The sequence below is a fragment of the Fusarium fujikuroi genome, chromosome FFUJ_chr09 (genome assembly GCF_900079805.1).
Source record: "Fusarium fujikuroi IMI 58289 draft genome, chromosome FFUJ_chr09".
Classification (NCBI taxonomy): domain Eukaryota; kingdom Fungi; phylum Ascomycota; class Sordariomycetes; order Hypocreales; family Nectriaceae; genus Fusarium; species Fusarium fujikuroi.
The window spans coordinates 463,040-481,835 of record NC_036630.1 but is presented as its reverse complement, the minus strand read 5'-3'; the positions used below and the strand labels follow the sequence as shown (position 1 = coordinate 481,835).

Sequence of the window (18,796 nt, the reverse complement as noted above, 5' to 3'; positions counted from 1 at the left end):
CTCTTCAGCTTCGCGAAAAATACCCCATAATCTTCTGCAACGTAGTCTTCTCAACAACAGAATCCCCCACAGCTTTACCCGTCGAGTCCACAATCGTCGAAACAAACGTCTTGCCCTCAATACACCCAACATTCGACTGTCTAATCTCCTGACCTTTCCTCACAGCAGCAACCATGATGCAACTCGTCTCGTTGTTCTTAACACCGAGGTCGAATCCCGTCTCGAAGCCCAAAACCTTAGCTCTACCCAGTGGTTTGAGCTCCGTGCCTGGTTCTGCAAGGTAGATGTTGTAAGACTCTATGTCCGTTGCGCCGTTCCAGCTCACGAAGCCCATCACAGTGTCTTCGTGCTTTTCGACGACGAGAGCGGGAGTCCATTTGGATGGTGTGCCTGTCCAAACGTCTTTGAAGGCGCGATAGCTCGTGATGGACTCGTCGTAGCCGAAGCGGGCTTGCCAGCGGAGATCGTGGCCGTCGTCAGGGCCATATTCGTGGACGACACCGCCTGCACCCCAGCTCACGAACTGGTTGCCATTACTCAACCCAAGTTGGTAACTTCCATATTCAGGTGAGATCTTTGCACGATCTGGCGAGAGGACACGCAAAATCTCGGGCTTCTCATCTGGGTTCGGCGGCAGCTTCAACTTCAGCAGCAAACCGCGCGAATACGTCTTTCCATTATCCTCTGGACTGTTGTGATTGTCAAACATACTGAGAATCATCTCCCTCGACGTGACATTATGCGCGCGAACGTGGTTCTGCCACCGAAATCGTCCGTGGTGCGGTAACGCACCGAAATCTCCTCCCTTGGTATTCCCTCTCAACTCCCAAAGGATCCTACCGTTTGAGCGTGAGATCAGATACACAGACCAGAAGTTCCGACTGCTGATGAGGAATGAATCGTGGTTGACGGCTTGTATTGAGCTTAGGTGGAAGAAGTCATATGGATTCTTGGGTCCGCCGTAGCCAGAGGATGAAATAAGTGGAAGCATAGAATCTTCAGGCCAGAAATGGTCGAGGGCGCTCCAGCTGAAGAGAATCTCCTGCGTTTCGATATCAATCTCAAAAAATAGAGAGTCAGTCACGAATCCGTGCTCTGACCCTCCCATTTGCGTAAGGTTGTACATAGTCGTGTTGTAAGCCGTGACGAGAATAGTTCCTCGCGTGGTCAATTCCTGCTCGTGAAAGTCCAGCCCGCTGAGGAACTTTTGACCATACATGTTGGTGATGATAGCATCGAGGTGAATAACCGTCTTCTCGTACTCGCTGTTCATGACGATGACTTCTCCGAATCCATGGCTCATTTTTCGATGGCCTCGCCAGAGTGTGAGGAACTGCTCGTTGTGAACGGTCTGTACGTGAAAACCCGCAGAGTCGTAGGGGTCTTCGTCGTGGGCGTATATCATCTCTGCGTTCTGCTTCATGATGAACGACGCAGCTTGCACAAGACCCCTCTCAGCGCCGCTGGACTGCGGTGTGATGAAGACATATCCCTTTGCGAGTTCCTTTCCGTTGGGGTTCCATTCGATATGTGGCGGTTTATGCGGCGAGCTCTTGAACCGACGATACACATAAGTGTGATCGTTCTTAGGCCTGACGATGTCAAAATTACTCCAAGAACGGAACGTCCTAATTCCCTTCTTATCAACAGACTCGCCAGTTTTGTCATCCTTCGCCGCCTTCGCACCCTTGGCGCTCTTCACACCTTTCGCTTCCACTTTCTTATCTACCGGTATCGCTTTCGCATTGTTCGTCTTCAATTTCGTCGTCGCAGGTTGAACATCATCTGTAACTCCCGGCACAGAGTAAACATACCACCAGAGCAGAATATTTATAGAAATGACCAGAAAGACCAGTCTCTTGGCCCAGGGGGAGCCTGATATAACAACCATGATTACGTTTTGCACAAAACCAAGCACAGATCGGAGAGGACCCTTGGGGTCTATAAGGCTACTCGTGCCCTACGCAAGGGAGCTGTAGGTTGACATGCAATTCTTATGATATTCAGTTTTTTCTGGAATGAGCCCCTGTCTTGGAAGCATTCCTGGAGGCGTGGTGCAAGGGTCGAAGGATGATGTCTCCCTTGACAAGATGGGACGGTGATTGGTGGTGTTTCAGTCTGTGGGCGATAGTGGAAATAGAGCTGAACATGAAGAAATTCGATAAATTGCATTGTGCAATCGTCCTTATCTAGGGCTGTAGATTATTGTCGTACGAGTTCTTAGTATTGGCAGGTTCACTTGATTGGGAGGAGGTAGAGTTTATCGCCGATGACTAGAGTCAACACCGACATCGATTGCAACGACTTACAGTATCACTGCAACTGGGACATTCCCGGCCAATGGGTACTAGTGTGTGACAATTCCTGTTTAAATAAACCTGACACACTATAAAGCCACATGGCGGTCATTCGTCAAGGGTATTGGGTCGTCAAGCAATAGTGACTTGATTGATTTAAATCCATCTACTTCTCGCCATTTGGTGAGATAAATCTCGGCATCTCGGTAAAAATAACACATTAACCTTTTTCCTTTATGGGCAGAATAGACTCTATTTTCCTTTTATCCAATATCAACAATAAATAAGCCATTTAATATATACTTCTATCGTAAGTCAACCATCCTTATGCCCATTGGTTATAAAAAGGTGTTATCTTCAGTGTCTTGACGCTAGACTCATTCATGTCAACGCGACACGAATTGAACTTGTTGGCATCACAATATCTCAAAGGATACGCCTACAGCCCCTTATCTATCTATCAAAGTCGATCATGTGATATTATGGTATTTGCAATATGGATTGCACAACTCGTCTGGTTGATGATGCTTCCACACACACGCATAATTGGCTTCACAATGAGATCCGGTTGCGCAAGCTGTCAGTAACTTACTCCGACTTTGTCTACAAGGCCGTGTTATTTCCTCGTTTGTGCGTGACCAGATGGGGCATCCGGCACGTAGGCGACCTGCCTGTGCCTTTATCCAAAGCCCTACAAAGACAGGTCTCATGTTACAAGGGCGAGCTGTTGTACGTCAAGTACCTAGTAGGGAGGCCGAGGAACAAGGAGATTAATCCATTGCGCCGTATGGACAAATACCAACCCTCCGGAACACTGCTTCCCACAATATAATGATCAGGTTGTCTGATGTCATCTCGGCGCTGATATGTTGTAGTCTTATCCAGTATATTTGTTCATGAGCTGAGAGCATACGCTGCTTGATCAACATTGTAATGGATGGTAGTTGCGGTACAGCTGCCATCCCGACACCCCGGCTAGCCAGGTTGTTGCGGGGCAGATACCAAAATCATCAAAACCTGGGCATCTCTCGTGCCAATACTCTCCGAGCTTTCCCAGCCCGAATCGGTCGAGTTCGCGTCGCTCGAGCGAAAGCTTCACGGGTCTTTCGAAGGAAGGTATCGTTGCCGATAGCGCTAGGTGGGAGTACTCTGTTGCACTGGTCCTCACAGCGAAGACACGCGCTCGCAAAGCATTGTCGTAGATACGAGCTTCCGAAAGGTTTTATGCGCTCTGGAACATTTTCGGCAGCATCTAAGGTCTCGTTCTCAGTTGTGGTAGCGCTATAGCTTACGTCCTGACTTGCAGCGTCCTTGATCGTTTACGTTCTCAAGGTTGGGACGAGTGGAGGTCCTAATCGGTGTGGCGTGGGAGCCCCCTGTGTCTATCTTTTATGGAGTTTGACGACTTGTATGCTTGGTGGCTATTATTGTATCATTGCATTTGCACTCGTGATTGTTGTCGCCTTCGGCGCATGGTGAAGGGCTTCTCTGGTCAATATGCTCGTTTGCGACGCGTTCGTCCGGCGCGACCATTCTTGGGGTGATAGGGTGAAGCCGCGCGTGGTCGACAGATGCTGTGTTTCGATTATCCATTCTCATACCATTCTCGGCGCCCATCAGGCACTATTCGATGCCGCGTCGTCGCGATTACCATGGTGCTCGTGCATTGGAATGGAACCTGAAAGTAGGTATCCAAAGATAAAGTTCTGGTGGGGTCTTGAGCTCGGTGGAGGGGTAATGAGGGGCAAGCCCAGCGGCTGCTTCTGCGACAGAGCCAGACCTACATACAGCACTCTCTCTATCAAAAGACTCATAAAGATTACCTATGTCCGTAGATCAATAGATAACTAACAGAATATGGGGTCATCTTCTGGGGCATACACGCATCCGGCAAGTCTTTGTTTGCCGTGGAGGATCAATATCGGCAAGTCTTTACGATGCCGATCCACCTCCGAAATCGCATCATCCACGCGCAACCTGTATTCCTGCTGCAGTCCAAACTCGACATTGGGTAAAAGCGCAGATTATTAATATGGATGAGAATATGTCATGCACGCCCTGTAGGTTAGAAGCCAAGTACTTCCAATCCCAAAATAGTTACTTTATCGTGCGCCTTCTTGTAACTCGATGAACCTGATACAACAGAAGACAAGATACGACCAAGTCTCCACTTAGAACAGCCAAGAGATCGTTATTACTTAACACTCTCCTCCTCACATCACCGAATTTCTCTTCCTGCTCAACAAAACATCTCAAAGCCATCATGTCTTCCAACGGAGCTGAGCGTCTGGCAAACAGAAAGCCTATCAAGAAGCCCGTCCCGGCTTATCTTCCCTCCCCAGGCTCAGTCCTCACCGTCGACAAGAGCTTGTACACTTCCATCCGGGAAGCACCGCGTGACCTGATTGAAGAATTCACTCTACCAATCCGATCTGGGAAAGCATGGAAAGCCCCGGCGGGCTGCATTGTCAAGATCAGCACGCCTGAGGGGCCGCAGGTTGGTAAGGCTATCTTCAGTAGTTGGGTGAGGGGCGAAGAGTGAGACGAGAAGACAATGGGGTGAACTTCACTTACACAAACAGGTGACTTGAATATCTGGAACGCTCATAACCCGCGTGAACGCTTCTGGGCATCTCGCACCAAACAACTCCACGCCTCACACATCTCAACGTACGACCGTCTCTGGTCCAACCTGCCCTACATGCGACCCCTGGCCACCATAATCGCCGATACCTTAGATTGGTACGGCACAGATGAGCATGGAGGTCGAGTGCATGATCTTCTCGGCACGCGATGTGATCCGTACATCAACACTGTTCTCAGCGGAGGACAGTATAACTTCCAATGCCACTCTAACCTTACCCGCGCGGTGTTGCCATATGGTTTGAACGAGGGTGATGTTCATGATGTTATTAATATCTTTCAGGTCACAGGGTTAGATGAGCAAGGGAGATATTTCATGAATCCTTGTCCGGCGGAGAAGGGTGATTATATTGAGTTTTTGGCGGAGCAGGATCTGCTTATGGCTTTGAGTAAGTACCAGTTTAATGTGAGGTGTCTGGAGATTTGCTGATTATTGTAGGTACGTGCCCTGGCGGTGACTTATCGCTTTGGGGCTTTGGAGAGGATAGTGAGGAAGAGATGATCAAGTGCTGTCGGCCCCTCAAGGTTGAAGTTTATCGTCTCAAGGATGAGTCTCTGCTGCAGAAAGGCGGATGGAAATCAGCTGAGGTATCAGGATATAAGGGACGCCATGGTTTAGATGTCCCTCTTGGTGAGAACAGAGAGGAGAAGGCTTAGATAAACAGAAAGCAATCCCATCACAATCTTGCCTTTAACTTTTACATATGCCCATCCCAGCATTATTTCGCTCACTGAATCTTCTCGGCCTTGCCCTCGGCGCTAAGAACAGACTCATCACGATGTTGCATCAACGCAACAACCGCGCCTCCCGGCCCCGCCAGCAAAACACTCGTGACAATTCCTCTCATAAGATTAGTCCTCTCCTCACCAACTCTCAACTCAGGCTTGACCTCCAAGAGTTGCTGCAGCGCCCACACAAGCGCCGCTACAGACCCCGTCGCAAAATCGTAGATCAAGAAGTTGTGAATGGCCGCTGCGGCACTGGACATAGGCTTGTAAGAATGGGGCGCCGCGTCGGGAATGAAGACTCTGTTTATGCTCAATGAGGCTGCTAAACCGTCGGGGAAGAGACCTGGGAGGAGGTTCGCAGTGATGAGAACGGCGTAGGTTGTCATCTGGCCTACGACTGCGGTGTTCCATGCGAAGCTGTACGCATGCGATAAAGCAGTCTTGTCGAGTACAACCTTTGGTTTATGCGCATCCTGCCCAACACTCAGTCTCTTCAGCACAACAGTGAACACCGCTTGAAGTGTAAAGATGTAGACTGGAGCAATAGCCCAGACTGCATTAGACCACTGCCGAACATTGAAGTTTGAGAATGGATAGGCCATGAAGATACACGGCACGACATATCCGAGAAGAAAAGATGGGACGACCGTGTGAAGGCACAAGTAGTCGCGAATATGAACGCTCTCAGACCTTGACGATCCAGCTGTGAAGATCAAGTGAATGACAAAGTAAAGCGGCGCAACGAATCCAAACCCAAGACTCTGCACCGCAAATCCCCAGAACACACCACTACATCCATCGTCAGCACAAACCTCCGACCTCAAGGCACAAACTTACTTCAGCACAAGCGGACTCCAAGCAAGCACCCTCTGTGCTTCGATCAAAAACACCACGAAAAACGCAATCAGCTGCGCCTCGAAACAAAACGTGAACAGCGAAAGTTCCGGCCTCGAGCCATCGGTTACATTCGCCCAGATGACATTCGAAAAAGCGAAAAAGTCATCAAATGGTCCTATTCCGGTGTATTGTTTGAGAAGTAAGCGGTTAGTATCCGGGAGGAAGCGTGGGAGGGGGTCGTGGGTTATGGATTTTAGCATGGAGGTGTAGCCGTTGCGGTCGAGCTGTAGAATCAACGCGTCGAAGCCGAGGATAGTGAGGATGGAGAGGATTATGAGCGTTGGGATTCGGGAGGAGACATTGGGGGATGTCATTTTGATTGTGTTTGATGAAATATGGGTTGAGTGAGGATGAAGAGATGAAAATGATGATTGTGAGCGTGTTGGATACAGTCAGCCCCATCAGGATCCATTCAGTCATCATGGATGGGACGGTAAGCATGGAAACTGAGGACATTTACCTAAAGAACAAAAAAACCAATCTAAAGGCTTTCCAGACCTATACTAAATTACTCAAATCCTTTCACAACTTAGGGTATAATTTAAAGGCTTTATAAATCTATACTAACTTACCTAAATGTTTTTATTTCTTAGGCCTAAGTTTTCTCGCTCCCCGAGGGATGGTAAGAGAACCCGATCATCACCATCATGCATTTGCAAGGCACGCCGTGTGAAACAAGCCTCAAGACTTGAGAAGAGGGTGCTAAATAAACTTAGTAAAAAGTCTACAAAGTCTTATAAAAATTACCTAAATGTTGTCGTCGCTTAGGGTCAAGGCACGAAACTAGCTACTTCACAATCAAGAAAACACATGTAACAAGTGCAGTTTGCTTAGGTATTGTTTTCACTCCAATATTAATTACAGTCCAAACAATGTTCGTTTCCATCATCACGGGCCAAAAACATTTCCGCAGCCAAGTTTCCAATCGTGTACTATTGTAATTCTATCGCTTCGAGACCCTTGCGCTGCTTCTAGTCACGCCGCGAGCCGAAGTCTTAGCCTGAGCCTTGGTCTTCGCGGGCGCCTTGGTTCTTGCGGGAGCCTTGGGTTTCGCTTTGCTCTTCGCGTTGCTTTTCGCCTGACTCTTAGGCTTGGCCTGAATCTTGCCCTTGCCCTTAACCTGGTCAAAATAGGCGTCCACGAGCTTGGGGGCAACCTTCTCAATATAGTCCTGATCCTCCCAAGTGTTTTCGGACGCATCGTAGCCTAGCCATTCGACGAGGACCTGCGGAATACCATTGCGCACGCGGTGCTTTCTAATTGCGAAAACATGGTAGACGTCGTTTTCAGGATTCGTAGGTCGTCCGTTTGGTTGCGAGCGCCAATACGCAAATAGGGCCTGTCTGTTGTCGGTATGAAGAAGTTCCTCGGAGATCCACGAGGTCTCGCCATCTTTCCACTGCATGAGAAGCTCGATCTCGTCCTCGCCCTCGGCCCAGCGATGATCCGTGATTCTCACGAATTCGTATCTCTTATCGTCTTCAGCTTGCACCTCTTCCTCTTCCTCTCCAAAGTGCGCCTCTTCGGGCTGTTCCTCGGGCGTCTTCTTTGTCCCATTTATTTGCGCCTCCGTTACGCGCGAGGCCCTTGAGGATCTTCTAGGACTCTCAGCCGCCTCGCTGCTTCGAGAAACTCCATTAATGCCCCTCTTAGGGATTGAGGCTGGTGACGAGGCGAAGGCCGGCGGTCCTCCGGCCGATTCTCGCGCTCTAGGGGAGGATCGGACGGCGGGCGATGATGTTGCGACACGAGAAACTCTCTTAGGGAAGGCAGGTGACGCGGCGATCAAGGCCGGCGACGATTCTCCAAGCTCAGCCGATTCTCGCCTTCTAGGGGAGGATCGAACGGCGGGCGACGATGTGACGCGAGAAACAGATCCGTTAGGCTTTGGTTTGTGTATCGGCGACGAGCGCGTCGATGTGCTGATGCGTTTCTTAACACTCGGCGGCGGTGCCATGGCGATGGTCTCTCTCCGTCGACTAACGACAGAGATCTCGGCGGTGTTATCGTCCGTGGATGCAAGAGAAACGTTACTCAGGCGCGAACGCTAGAAAAGTCGTCAGTTGGGTGCCTAATAACAGTTTTGGGCGGAAGTGCCAGCTCATCAAGGCACCTGCGCAACGATGCGCAACGCAAACAATGGAAAGCCGGGCACCTTCTAGATGAAACTTACGGGACTGCGACCTGCCGGCTCCGAGAACCTATCCGCAGCGCGTTTGGCAAGACGTTGCTCTCTAGGCGACAAACTCGGTCGCGAGGCGGTAAGTGGCATGCTGGAGGGTGGAGGTCTCTCTGCGGGCTGCTTGAGCGGTGATGACAGGAAGTTGAAAATCGCGTTCATAGTGACGGAAACACGGCAAGATACAGGAGACACAAACAAATTGGTTAAAAAGGCGACTTGGACCGATTGTTCGAGTAAAAAAAGAAGCAGAAACGGAGCGAAACGCGGTTTGGAGCCTTGTCTGACGTCGAGTTTGTATTGGTTAAGTTATGTCTGGATGGGATGGGCTGCACGGGTTGTTTACTTTTTCTTGTTTGCAGCTGGAGCCGTTGAAAGGCGCACTCACTGAGACCAGGACCAGCTGAGGGTGCAAGAAAACTCCGGACCTCGATCCTAGATGACAGAAATACTTAGGTAAGCTTTATAGATCATGCTTAATTAGCCTGAGCTAAGAATACTTTTTGTCGAGTTTATTTTGGCATCCTAAATTTAGGTTTGATTTTTCTTGCGTCCCATGAGATGCGCCGCGGGCATGAGCAAAACGCGACAGTGGAGGTGACTTAAATAGACTAGCGCCTACAAGTCTCCACCACGAAAAGTGTCTGCATGCAAGCGCAACATCATCACCAATTACTATGCGACACATCTATCAACCAATTGTCGGTGTCACCGGAACAAGACTGATTAAGAAAAGGCAGAAATCTCAACTAAATCCAGTGAACTCTATAAGCATGATTGTGAGCCCATATGAAACAAAAGAGGGGTATTAAAGTGACTCAAGGGGGCTCGCACAAGGTTCGGTGAGGCCCAAACTCAATGGCCTCACATCACCGACAACCCAACAACAGCAAAAAGAAACAGTGCAATGATGGCATCTCAGAGATTTCATCGGCAAAAGAAAGGGTCTGGCCGGGGATTGAACCCGGGACCTCTCGCAAGCTAAGCTGTAGGGTTTTCCCTAAGCGAGAATCATACCACTAGACCACCAGACCGAGTCACTCACGTGATGCTTATTTCTGGAAGGGAACGAGCAACCAGGGCTCATGTACAGACATTGAAAGTGGAACAATTGGTAAGGTGCTGTTTTGAGGTTTGAATTGGGTGAGTTGAGTGATACGATTTTGAGTGAAGGTTGATTCAAGTCAGAGTCTGGGAGTTGGCGGGCGAAACGGGATGAAGGGGAAAGAGCAGAACGGTTCCGAGATGTATGACTGTAGGGTAATCATGGCATCCACTTGGGCAGTGAGGATAGGTGCTTGTCGCTTGCACCATTACATGGTAACACATAATCTTGAGAAACAATTTAGTCCAAAATAATCACACTATAGTTTTGTGCTTCTGTTCTTGGCTGCGACTTGAGAAGGGCTGTCAAGTATATTGCGTTGCCGTTACACGAGATACGTCCATAGTCGATGTGAGCTGCTGACAGAGAAACGAACACCGAATTACAGAATTAACGGACATGCCAACCTAGAACAAAACTGTAAATTTCCTCGTCTACATTTTCACATAAACGTCAAGGTCTTTGTTTACGACAAGACTCAAATGTCAAATACCCAAGCAAGCACAATCAAGGCGTATGTCCGTTCTATGGTTTGTCAAGCGCCATCTGTCCATCAGGGTCTCCAGATTCTGAGCGCACAGCATACGAAGCAAAATGGAGAAACCCTCCATATTGAAGTTGGAATCAATCAATCCAGTTGCCGACAACTTCCTGTCATCATTATCAGATTGTGATAAAACAAAGCGAAACTATACACGCACGGCTAAGCTGCACATACACCAGACTTCCTCCACGAATACTTCACCAAGAGAGACATTTCCTAATTCATCATCAGCCATTCACATTAGCAGCAAAAACAGAAACAACCTTCTTTTTCCGGCCAACTCCCCCATATTCGCCAATCTCCAACCCGGCACTTGATAAAAAACTGCCGTCTCTGGATCCGAGGCCTGCAAGCGATCCCTCCATCGTGGACCAGGCCCATGTTAAAATCGTACGATGTGTGGAGCTGCACCCTGGAAGGGTGGTCACGTGAGAGCGATCCTTCTGCTGGTTTTCTGCATTTCTAACATTCGCAAGAGTATTTAAAAATTGTTCAAAAAATTGTTTGTTATTTCGGAGGCACTGGCATTTCAGTGGATGTATTGGGATGTCAATTGTGCGATAATACGTCGTCGTTATGTTGCTCCTTCGTCTCTCGACACCTTGAAGGCCCAGACCGTCATCGAGGTGCGGTCGAGCCAAGCCGTGGTCCCGGTTACAGTTACTTGTAGGGCTGAAGAGAGCAATATCCCTGCATATCAGGCACTTACGGAACGCTACTTATATGTTTAAAAGGTGGACGTTACCCCTTGATTCAACCTCTTGTCATCAAGGAGTCTTGTCCCTGGATCACCAATCACATACACAGCACTTGAATCAGTAAGCTAAGTTAAATTTCTTCTATCAACGCCATGCTCTTCCATTATTTCTTGTCAACAAGGTTGTAAATCTTTTGGATGTCGGCCAACACAGCCTCAAAGTCAATCTTAAGATCCTTGAGAAGTCCATCCTTGAAACCAAACACCCATCCGTGGACAATGGGATACTGGTTCTCGTGCCACGACTGCTGGACATCAGCAGACTTGATGACGTTGCGACACTGCTCGACGACATTCAGCTCGACCAAGCGGTCGTAGCGAGCGCCCTCGTCCTCGATCGCATCGAGCTCCTTCTCGTGAAGACGGTACACGTCGCGGATGTTGCGAAGCCACGGGTTCAGCAGGCCGAGGTCCTGGGGGGTCATAGCCGCCTTGACACCTCCGCAGCCGTAGTGACCACAGACGATGATGTGCTTGACGCCGAGGTGCTTGACGGCGTAGTTGATCACGCCCATAGCGTTGAGATCGGTGTTGCACACGAGGTTGGCGATGTTGCGGTGGATAAATGCCTCGCCGGGCTCAAGGCCGCAGATCTGCTCGGCGGGGATGCGGGAGTCGGCGCATCCGATCCAGAGGTACTCGGGTGCTTGGCCGGCGGCGAGGTTCTTGAAGAAGTCAGGGTTGACTTTGGCCTTGTTCTCGGCCCAGGCGCGGTTGTTGTGGAAGAGCCGGTCGTGGCTCTGCTGGAGATACTTTGTGATGTCCTTTTCGGCCATTGTGCGCCACTCTGGTTTTGGAGCGGGTTTTGGGTCTTGTGTTGATGAAGAGAAACGGGTTTGGGAGCTGGTGAGTATGGAGCGAGAGGCAAGACGTTGGGATGATGAAGATAAAGATGTGAAGGAGGAAGAGGAGGAGCGGAGAGAAAAGGAAGGGAGCCGAGAGGAAAACATTAGAGGCATCCACAGCGCGGTTGCAGCTGTAGTGTGAGTATGGTGCGATAATGGATGTGACAGCGACGGTTCAACGGACAAGGATAAAAACGGGCAAGACTGCAGCAACCACCTGCAGTAGACTCAATCCTTGGCTGGGTTACACGTTGGGGGGCGCACTCGGTGCTACTGTCACTGTAAAAAGCAGCCTAAGTACGGTACGGTACAGTATTAGAAGCTTCGCTGGAAATTCGGACGGAGAGATGCCGAAGGATAAGAAATTTTGGGGATGACGACGTAATTTGTTGAGCAGCCCTCTTTTTTCTTCCTTTCTTTTTCCTTGGTCCCGCCTAGGAAGAGTCAATCACTTTAAGCTCAAATTGGTTGGGCGATTGGCGATAAGTTTGATAACAGCCGAGATCAAGATTTCGGTCGCCGGGCCGTGCGTAGCCGTGCACCGGCAGTTGACGAGACTTTTCCGAGCATGTCCGTGAGCTTTTGGGAGTCATTCTATTACATTCTCCTCTACTGGTATAACTGTGCCTTGGTAGGTTGTAGTGGCTGTGACTCAACGTGAAGGATTAAACCCCGAACCTGGGGATTGTCAGCTCTGCCGACCCCACGTAAGAACCTCAATTTGTATTGGTCACTTGGAAAACAAAACAAAACGTCATATCGCCGAATTGCCGGATCCCGGAGATGTTCATCTCACAACCCCACGTTTTGATCCTCAACACCAGATAATTAGAGATATCGCTTCACGATGTAAATGAATTGGTATTCTTGCGCCCTGAATAGAAATGCTTTCGCAGGAACACAAGACAATCTTGGCTGCAATGTAACTCAAAGGAAACGCTACTCTGAGACACAATGACAAACACGTACCAAACAAATGCATCTGCCGAAACATGTCTGGGATCGAAGCAATCTCCAACGAAACCCAATAACATGACTACATCTTCTCTGACCGCTAATCGAGCTGCTTCTTCCACTCATCACCCTCAAACCGTGATAGAAGAGCCTGATGATCCTCCAAATGCCCCTCCTGCATATCCACAAACTCCCTCCTCATATACGCCGCCTTCACCTCCTCCTCAATCACCTTTCCCTCTTCTAAAACCTTCTTCACTAACCCCCTCAAGTTCGGAGAAAACCTGGTTGACAGAATCTAGCGATTCACTGGCTTTGCGCTTCCTGCTCTGCGCCTCCACGAGGTTGTCCTTTTCAGGTTCATGTGGCCTCACCCGGGGCTTTGTACTTCTCCGTGTCGATCGCGAAGTTGAGATCCTGCGGGAACTCCGAGAGCCATTTGTTGACCCTTCGCTCGTCATCTTTGAGCTTTGATTCGAGCTCTGTGCACGCCTTCTCGTATTCCTCGTGCTCCCTGGCCCGTGATGCTCCCTCTGTCTGACACTTCTCCAGATCATCCTTCTTATTCTCAATGACCTCGTTATGCTCTCCGCGCTCCTTGCGGCGCTCATTAAGTTCTTGCTTAAGATTCGTCACCGACGGAAGTCCCAGGTTCAAGATGGAAGAGGTAGCCTCCTCCAACTTCTCATTGACGTCAAATGCCATATGTTCGGCCGGATCAAGGCGTCTTTGTTTTCGGTTTCCTGCGATAGGCGTCTTGTTACCAAAGATGTCCATTTCGTCACATGAGGGACGTTCCCAAACTTTCTGAACACTGTTTTTGGGGGTTCTGGCAGGGGTTCTCATACCCTCGGCTCCATTTGTCCGCAGAAGAGATAGAGGTTCCCCTCCTTGCAGGTGTTCTTCCTGGGGTAGGGTAACGAGGCTGTGTTGCATGTAAAGCAGCCTTGATCTTCTTCACGTAATCACCGCCCCAAAAGCTATCCTTTGACCGCAAAGGCTTACGGGCACTGAAGTCCAAGGCTCCCATAACGGTATACACGCCTGTTACATTCTGGTCCGACGGTTGTATGGTCGGTCCCGCCTAGACCGTCAAAGTTAATCTTGGGTGGACGTGGTTTCATGAAGGGACTTACTTCGCGAGTGGACTTCAACTCCACGTTTGAGCCACGTTGCTCGACCCAGGAGCGAATCTTGTCGCCCACCTCCGTATGCCTACCCTTGTGCTGACGCGGATCCGGATCATAGTGTTGAGCCGTGACGACAGATTTCCCCGGATGCTCCTTTCTCGGACCTTGAGAAGAAACGCATAGGACTGTCCAGTGACCCGTTTTATGGTGATATAAAGGTGCCACAAAGTCCGAGATTGCATAGTCAAATGGCTTTGTGTCCACAGTGCTTGAGGGCTGAATGGGTAAACCAGTCGGAGAGCCATTTCTGAGCAGCTCTATCAAGCAATCAAAGCTATCTTGAGTTAGTTCCTTATGGTCCTCAATCTGCCGTAAGCATTTATGAACCAATTGGTCCGGTTTCAAAGACTCCTGGGTCCTCAGACTTTCGCTGGGTGGCCTCTCTGTGCCACGATTTTGTGTCCTCAGCAACGGCATCGTGGTACGAGGGGTATAGAATTGATCGTCAGTTTCCAACAGAGTATCCGGCGATGTTTGTGAGAATAAAGGTATAGCAAATTTAATCGAAGAACTTGCTGCGTTTCCCATATCGAATGATGCCATGCCGAAGTAGGGCTATACGGAAAATATATACACATGCTAATCACAACAAATCCACAGATGCTAAAGAACTTGTCAGTTTCCCAAGGATGACAGCAAAAATCAGCACCCAGCCGTTAAAAGAGGGCTGTTTTGATCATGGACTGATAGATGGAGAGGACGCTAAGGCAGACTACCGTGGCTACAAGGACAAGCTCTACGGATTCTATTCTATTTTATCTGCGATTGGTTGGCTAATGTGAATGTTCCTGGTGAATCTTGGCTTCAGTATAAGCTTCCTGCATAGAGTGGTGGAGCGAGCATTCGGCAATGCGTTAATGAAATACTGATGCTTCTGACTGTGGCAGTGAAGTGAGAAACCCGCTGTCTTGGTTACAACACGGGATTGGTTAAAGAAAGATTGGCCGTTGGGATTTTGCTGTTGGTAGTCAGCCGTTTGCTATTGCAGAACCGGGTACCTTGTCCCTTCACTTACAAGGATATTGTCGCTGTGGAGGTTAACCTGGCACTTCGTTCAAGAACGAAGTACGTACTTTAGTTTCCCTAGCTCATAAGGCGCTTGGTAATTCATCTGTTGTTTGTCTTCACTGGTGAACTTGTAAGCTCAATCTGATTCTCTCTTCATCGCAAAAATAAGTTGCTGCAATGGAGCGTGCCGTCTGGCGTGGCATGTAAGTAACCATGCCTGAATATGCAGAATCTTGAGACGTGGCTTGTGAGACGCGGATGCACGGGTCAGCCGTTACACTAACGGCTTGAGAATGAAAGTAGCGGTTAAGTTGGCGGCTGAGACAAGACCATACGTCAACTCCAATTACTACAAGGATGAGCTTCAGAAGACACTGAGAATACCAGTGGCTCTGAGATAGAAAGAAACAAAGTACGAAAGTCTCTGGGATAAGTCAATGGGATTGGGTGATCTGGCAAACGAGCCGACGCTGAAGCCACTGACAAACAACCACGCGAGATGGCTTAGGAATTTGAATCAACGAGAAAGAGGAATGACCTATGTGGCAGTAGAATGTCTGATATTGTTCTATATGTATGAAAAGACCAAGAGCTGGATTAAAGTCTGATATAGCGCCTTTTACAGTAGACTAGCAGATACTTAGAGGCCGCGAGAAGTCTGGATGCTCGTTTTAGTACGATAACAAGGGACGGGTTATCCTCACTGCTGCTGTACTTGAGATAGATGTAATTCCGTTACGGGATGATACAGTAACTTCATTCTGCTCCTCACGATCTGAAAAGAAAGTTACAAGTCATCATGAAGAGTCCAATCATCCTAACGCAGTCCTGGGGGCCAGTGGTGTTCTCTCACGGGCAGACCATGGAGCTATGAACCTGGATACATGGTGTGTTACGTACCTGTCTACCTACCTTATTCCTGTAGCAAATCCTTGTCAATCAACGGGAGCATCTTCTTTACAACCGACTTTTGCTGGAAACAGCCCAGTATCCGTGACACGTAAGCGGCCTGAACAACTAAGGGAGTCTGTAGTTTAACTGACTGTGTAACAGAAACAGAGTCCCAGAGCGCGCTGACGTCTGATACGTCGGTTATAACTTCTGCTACATCTTCAGAACCTCAATCGGGCTCAGAAACAGGGTCATTTGATTCAACGACCGGAACTTTGACCGACCAAATCACCACCTCATCAGGATCTATCATTAGCAGCGATGCCCTCACTACCTCAACAGGCATAATCGAATCACCAGGCCGCCCCGTGATATTCCTCATCTCCGCTCCCAACACCTACAAACGACAAAACACAGACAAGGTTTCGTCGGAAACAACAACCCATCAATCTGCACCTTTGCTCAAAGTTTCAACCTCGCTGAAGAGCAGCTCTTCATAGGAGGAGTTCCATTCTTCTACGACGGTGAACGTCGATCGACGAGTTCACCGCAGAAAGCTACATAGAGTGCATAGAAGCATGCTCTGTGTATGTGGGGTGCGCGGGCATAGAGTTCCTCAAGAGCTCGGGACACTGTTGCTTGTTCAATGTTTCGTCCGGGTCGTCTACTGATTACGACATTGCTCTTGTGCAGCCTTACTCCGTAAGGAGGGGATGATTGACAGGGGTTTGGGCGTTGGATTGTGGGGTTGATTGACAGGGGATAATACTCTTACTGTTGCTGTGCTTTGGGAACAGTACTGTACATCTCTAATCTGCTTTGGTCTTTAATTTTGCTACGTCTACATTTCAGTTCAATATACCTACATCATATTAACTAACTAAGGTAGTCTTTTTAAACCATTCTCATCTATAACCCCCAATGTCGAATCCGATTACCAAGCGACGAGCCGCGCGGTTCATCGCCAAACCCTCCGATTCGACTAACCCATGATGGACTGAAACTCCGCTACCAAAGTCCGCTTATTCCTTATTAATCCACCAACATACGGAGTAGAATCTATGATGTCGACCGATCGCCCGAAATATCCGAAATGATATACTTCCTCCTTCTTTCCCTCTGTCCTTTCCTTTGTTCATATCCTCTCTTGCCGGCTAGCGAATACCCCCGAATATAGCTTCCAGCCCTGATGAATGCGACAACACCATAATCATGCCGTCAGCACAATCCCCCCACGATGATCCAACCGACCGACGTCCCGATGTCAGCTACGGCTCCTTTCCGTCTGACACTCCCCAACCCTCAAAGCCAACACAACCCTCCACACGTGCCCTCGCACCCGACCTCCTCCGCGGCCTCCTCATGCTGCTCATGGCAATGGACCACATGGCCCTCGCCCTAAACACCTGGGCCCACGGCACAGGCCGCGAGACAGAAATGGACGGCGTGCCTATAAAGCGCTGGAACCGCACGCCCGCCTATATCATCCGAACACTGACTCACCTCTGCGCACCGGGGTTCACAATGTTGCTGGGAATAGGCGTGGTGTACCTGGGACGATCACGGAAGAAGCTGGGCTGGTCGAGTGGTCGTATTGCGAGGTACTTCTTCATTAGGGCTTTTGTTCTCACGGCTGTGAATGTGGTGCTGGGATGGGTTATCACAGTGGGAAAAGTGTGGTTTATGAATTTTGTGCTGTTTTCGTTGGCGGTTGATTATTTACTTGCGGGACTGCTTTGGGTTGCTATGGACTTTACGGAGCCGTGGCTTGCGAAGCACATCCCAAGTAAATCCTCGGATGAGAGTGAAGCGCTCCTCGGAGGAAGCGAGTCTTTGGGTTTTGGAGAAACTGTTTCTTGGCATGTTCACAATGCGCTGCTTGCGGTGTTGGGTGTAGTGACGATTTGGTGGAATATCTGGCTCTCACCTACACACGGCCACTGTACCGTCGACGACCATTCATCTTCTCTGACAATTCTCTCAGCTGGTCAGCCTGGTTCAGTAGACAGTCCTGCTATTTCTCACAACCCCTGGTTCGGAATCTGGTTTTGGACTACCTTGACGGAGCGCGTCCAATCGGTATTCCCACCCATGGCTTGGGTATCGTTTGCGATACTGGGCCTTTTATACGCGCGCATTGACGTTGCGCGAACGTGGAACTCTCGTGTCGCAGCGCTGTGCAACACCGCCGCTGGAATATTCTTCCTCATCATCTTTGTCCTCACACGCGTGTTACACTTTGGAAATCTCTCCGAGGGCTGTCTCCAAACACCCGAGCACATCGCGCATCCCGACCAGAACCAATATCTCGTCTCAGTGCAGTCCTTCTTCTACATAATGAAATACCCCCCCGACGTTGCTTTCTGGGCCTTCACCTTGGCCGGCAACCTATTCTTGCTAGCTGTTTTCGGTGGTATTCCTACCAGTGTTGCTAAGCGCTTCACGATGCTATTGGACTTTGGCAGAGCCGCGTTGTTCTTCTACCTTGCGCATTTGTTCTTTGTCTTTATCTTTGGTGGAGTCATGGTTGGTTGGTTTGGTCATGAAACTGAGAACCATGGACAGATGGATCCGGACTCCAAGCGAGGCATTGACAATGTTCTTGCGTACCTTGCTATTTGGGGGCTGTCGATGTTGTTACTGTGGCCTTTGGTGAGGTGGTATGGCAGATTCAAGGCCACCAAGCCAGCTGACTCTATCTGGAGGTTTTTCTAGACCTCTCTGTATAATTATTACTGTAAAGATATGATAGACTTT

The 18,796-nt window shown here is 49.2% G+C and overlaps 8 protein-coding genes, besides 1 other annotated feature; 3 read left to right on the top strand and 5 right to left on the bottom strand.

Annotated features, from left to right (window-relative positions):
* Positions 1-4: 4 nt before the first annotated feature.
* On the bottom strand, positions 5-1,891 carry FFUJ_10022 (uncharacterized protein; the record flags this gene model as incomplete). Its single annotated transcript, XM_023568011.1, has 1 exon — positions 5-1,891. One exon carries the CDS (start codon positions 1,889-1,891, stop codon positions 5-7), a length of 1,887 nt encoding a protein of 628 aa, XP_023435372.1.
* A 2,669-nt stretch (positions 1,892-4,560) lies between these two features.
* FFUJ_10023 (uncharacterized protein) lies at positions 4,561-5,597 on the top strand (the record flags this gene model as incomplete). XM_023568010.1 has 3 exons in its annotated part: positions 4,561-4,798; positions 4,880-5,329; positions 5,380-5,597. The coding sequence occupies 3 exons, from the start codon at positions 4,561-4,563 to the stop codon at positions 5,595-5,597; spliced, it is 906 nt and encodes a 301-aa protein (XP_023435371.1).
* Positions 5,598-5,668: 71 nt separating this feature from the next.
* FFUJ_10024 (uncharacterized protein) lies at positions 5,669-6,880 on the bottom strand (the record flags this gene model as incomplete). XM_023568009.1 has 2 exons in its annotated part: positions 5,669-6,458; positions 6,507-6,880. 2 exons carry the CDS (start codon positions 6,878-6,880, stop codon positions 5,669-5,671), a joined length of 1,164 nt encoding a protein of 387 aa, XP_023435370.1.
* Positions 6,881-7,509: 629 nt separating this feature from the next.
* Positions 7,510-8,907, bottom strand: FFUJ_10025 (uncharacterized protein; the record flags this gene model as incomplete). XM_023568007.1 has 2 exons in its annotated part: positions 7,510-8,613; positions 8,740-8,907. 2 exons carry the CDS (start codon positions 8,905-8,907, stop codon positions 7,510-7,512), a joined length of 1,272 nt encoding a protein of 423 aa, XP_023435369.1.
* Positions 8,908-9,688: 781 nt separating this feature from the next.
* Positions 9,689-9,779, bottom strand: a tRNA (tRNA-Pro).
* Positions 9,780-11,255: 1,476 nt separating this feature from the next.
* On the bottom strand, positions 11,256-11,927 carry FFUJ_10026 (related to carbonic anhydrase; the record flags this gene model as incomplete). The annotated part of the gene is made up of 1 exon (XM_023568006.1): positions 11,256-11,927. One exon carries the CDS (start codon positions 11,925-11,927, stop codon positions 11,256-11,258), a length of 672 nt encoding a protein of 223 aa, XP_023435368.1.
* Positions 11,928-13,310: 1,383 nt separating this feature from the next.
* Positions 13,311-14,668, bottom strand: FFUJ_10027 (uncharacterized protein; the record flags this gene model as incomplete). XM_023568005.1 has 3 exons in its annotated part: positions 13,311-13,764; positions 13,799-14,034; positions 14,087-14,668. 3 exons carry the CDS (start codon positions 14,666-14,668, stop codon positions 13,311-13,313), a joined length of 1,272 nt encoding a protein of 423 aa, XP_023435367.1.
* A 1,350-nt stretch (positions 14,669-16,018) lies between these two features.
* Positions 16,019-16,539, top strand: FFUJ_10028 (uncharacterized protein; the record flags this gene model as incomplete). XM_023568004.1 has 2 exons in its annotated part: positions 16,019-16,148; positions 16,202-16,539. The coding sequence occupies 2 exons, from the start codon at positions 16,019-16,021 to the stop codon at positions 16,537-16,539; spliced, it is 468 nt and encodes a 155-aa protein (XP_023435366.1).
* Positions 16,540-17,251: 712 nt separating this feature from the next.
* On the top strand, positions 17,252-18,754 carry FFUJ_10029 (uncharacterized protein; the record flags this gene model as incomplete). Its single annotated transcript, XM_023568003.1, has 1 exon — positions 17,252-18,754. The coding sequence occupies one exon, from the start codon at positions 17,252-17,254 to the stop codon at positions 18,752-18,754; it is 1,503 nt and encodes a 500-aa protein (XP_023435365.1).
* Between the last annotated feature and the right edge of the window lie 42 nt (positions 18,755-18,796).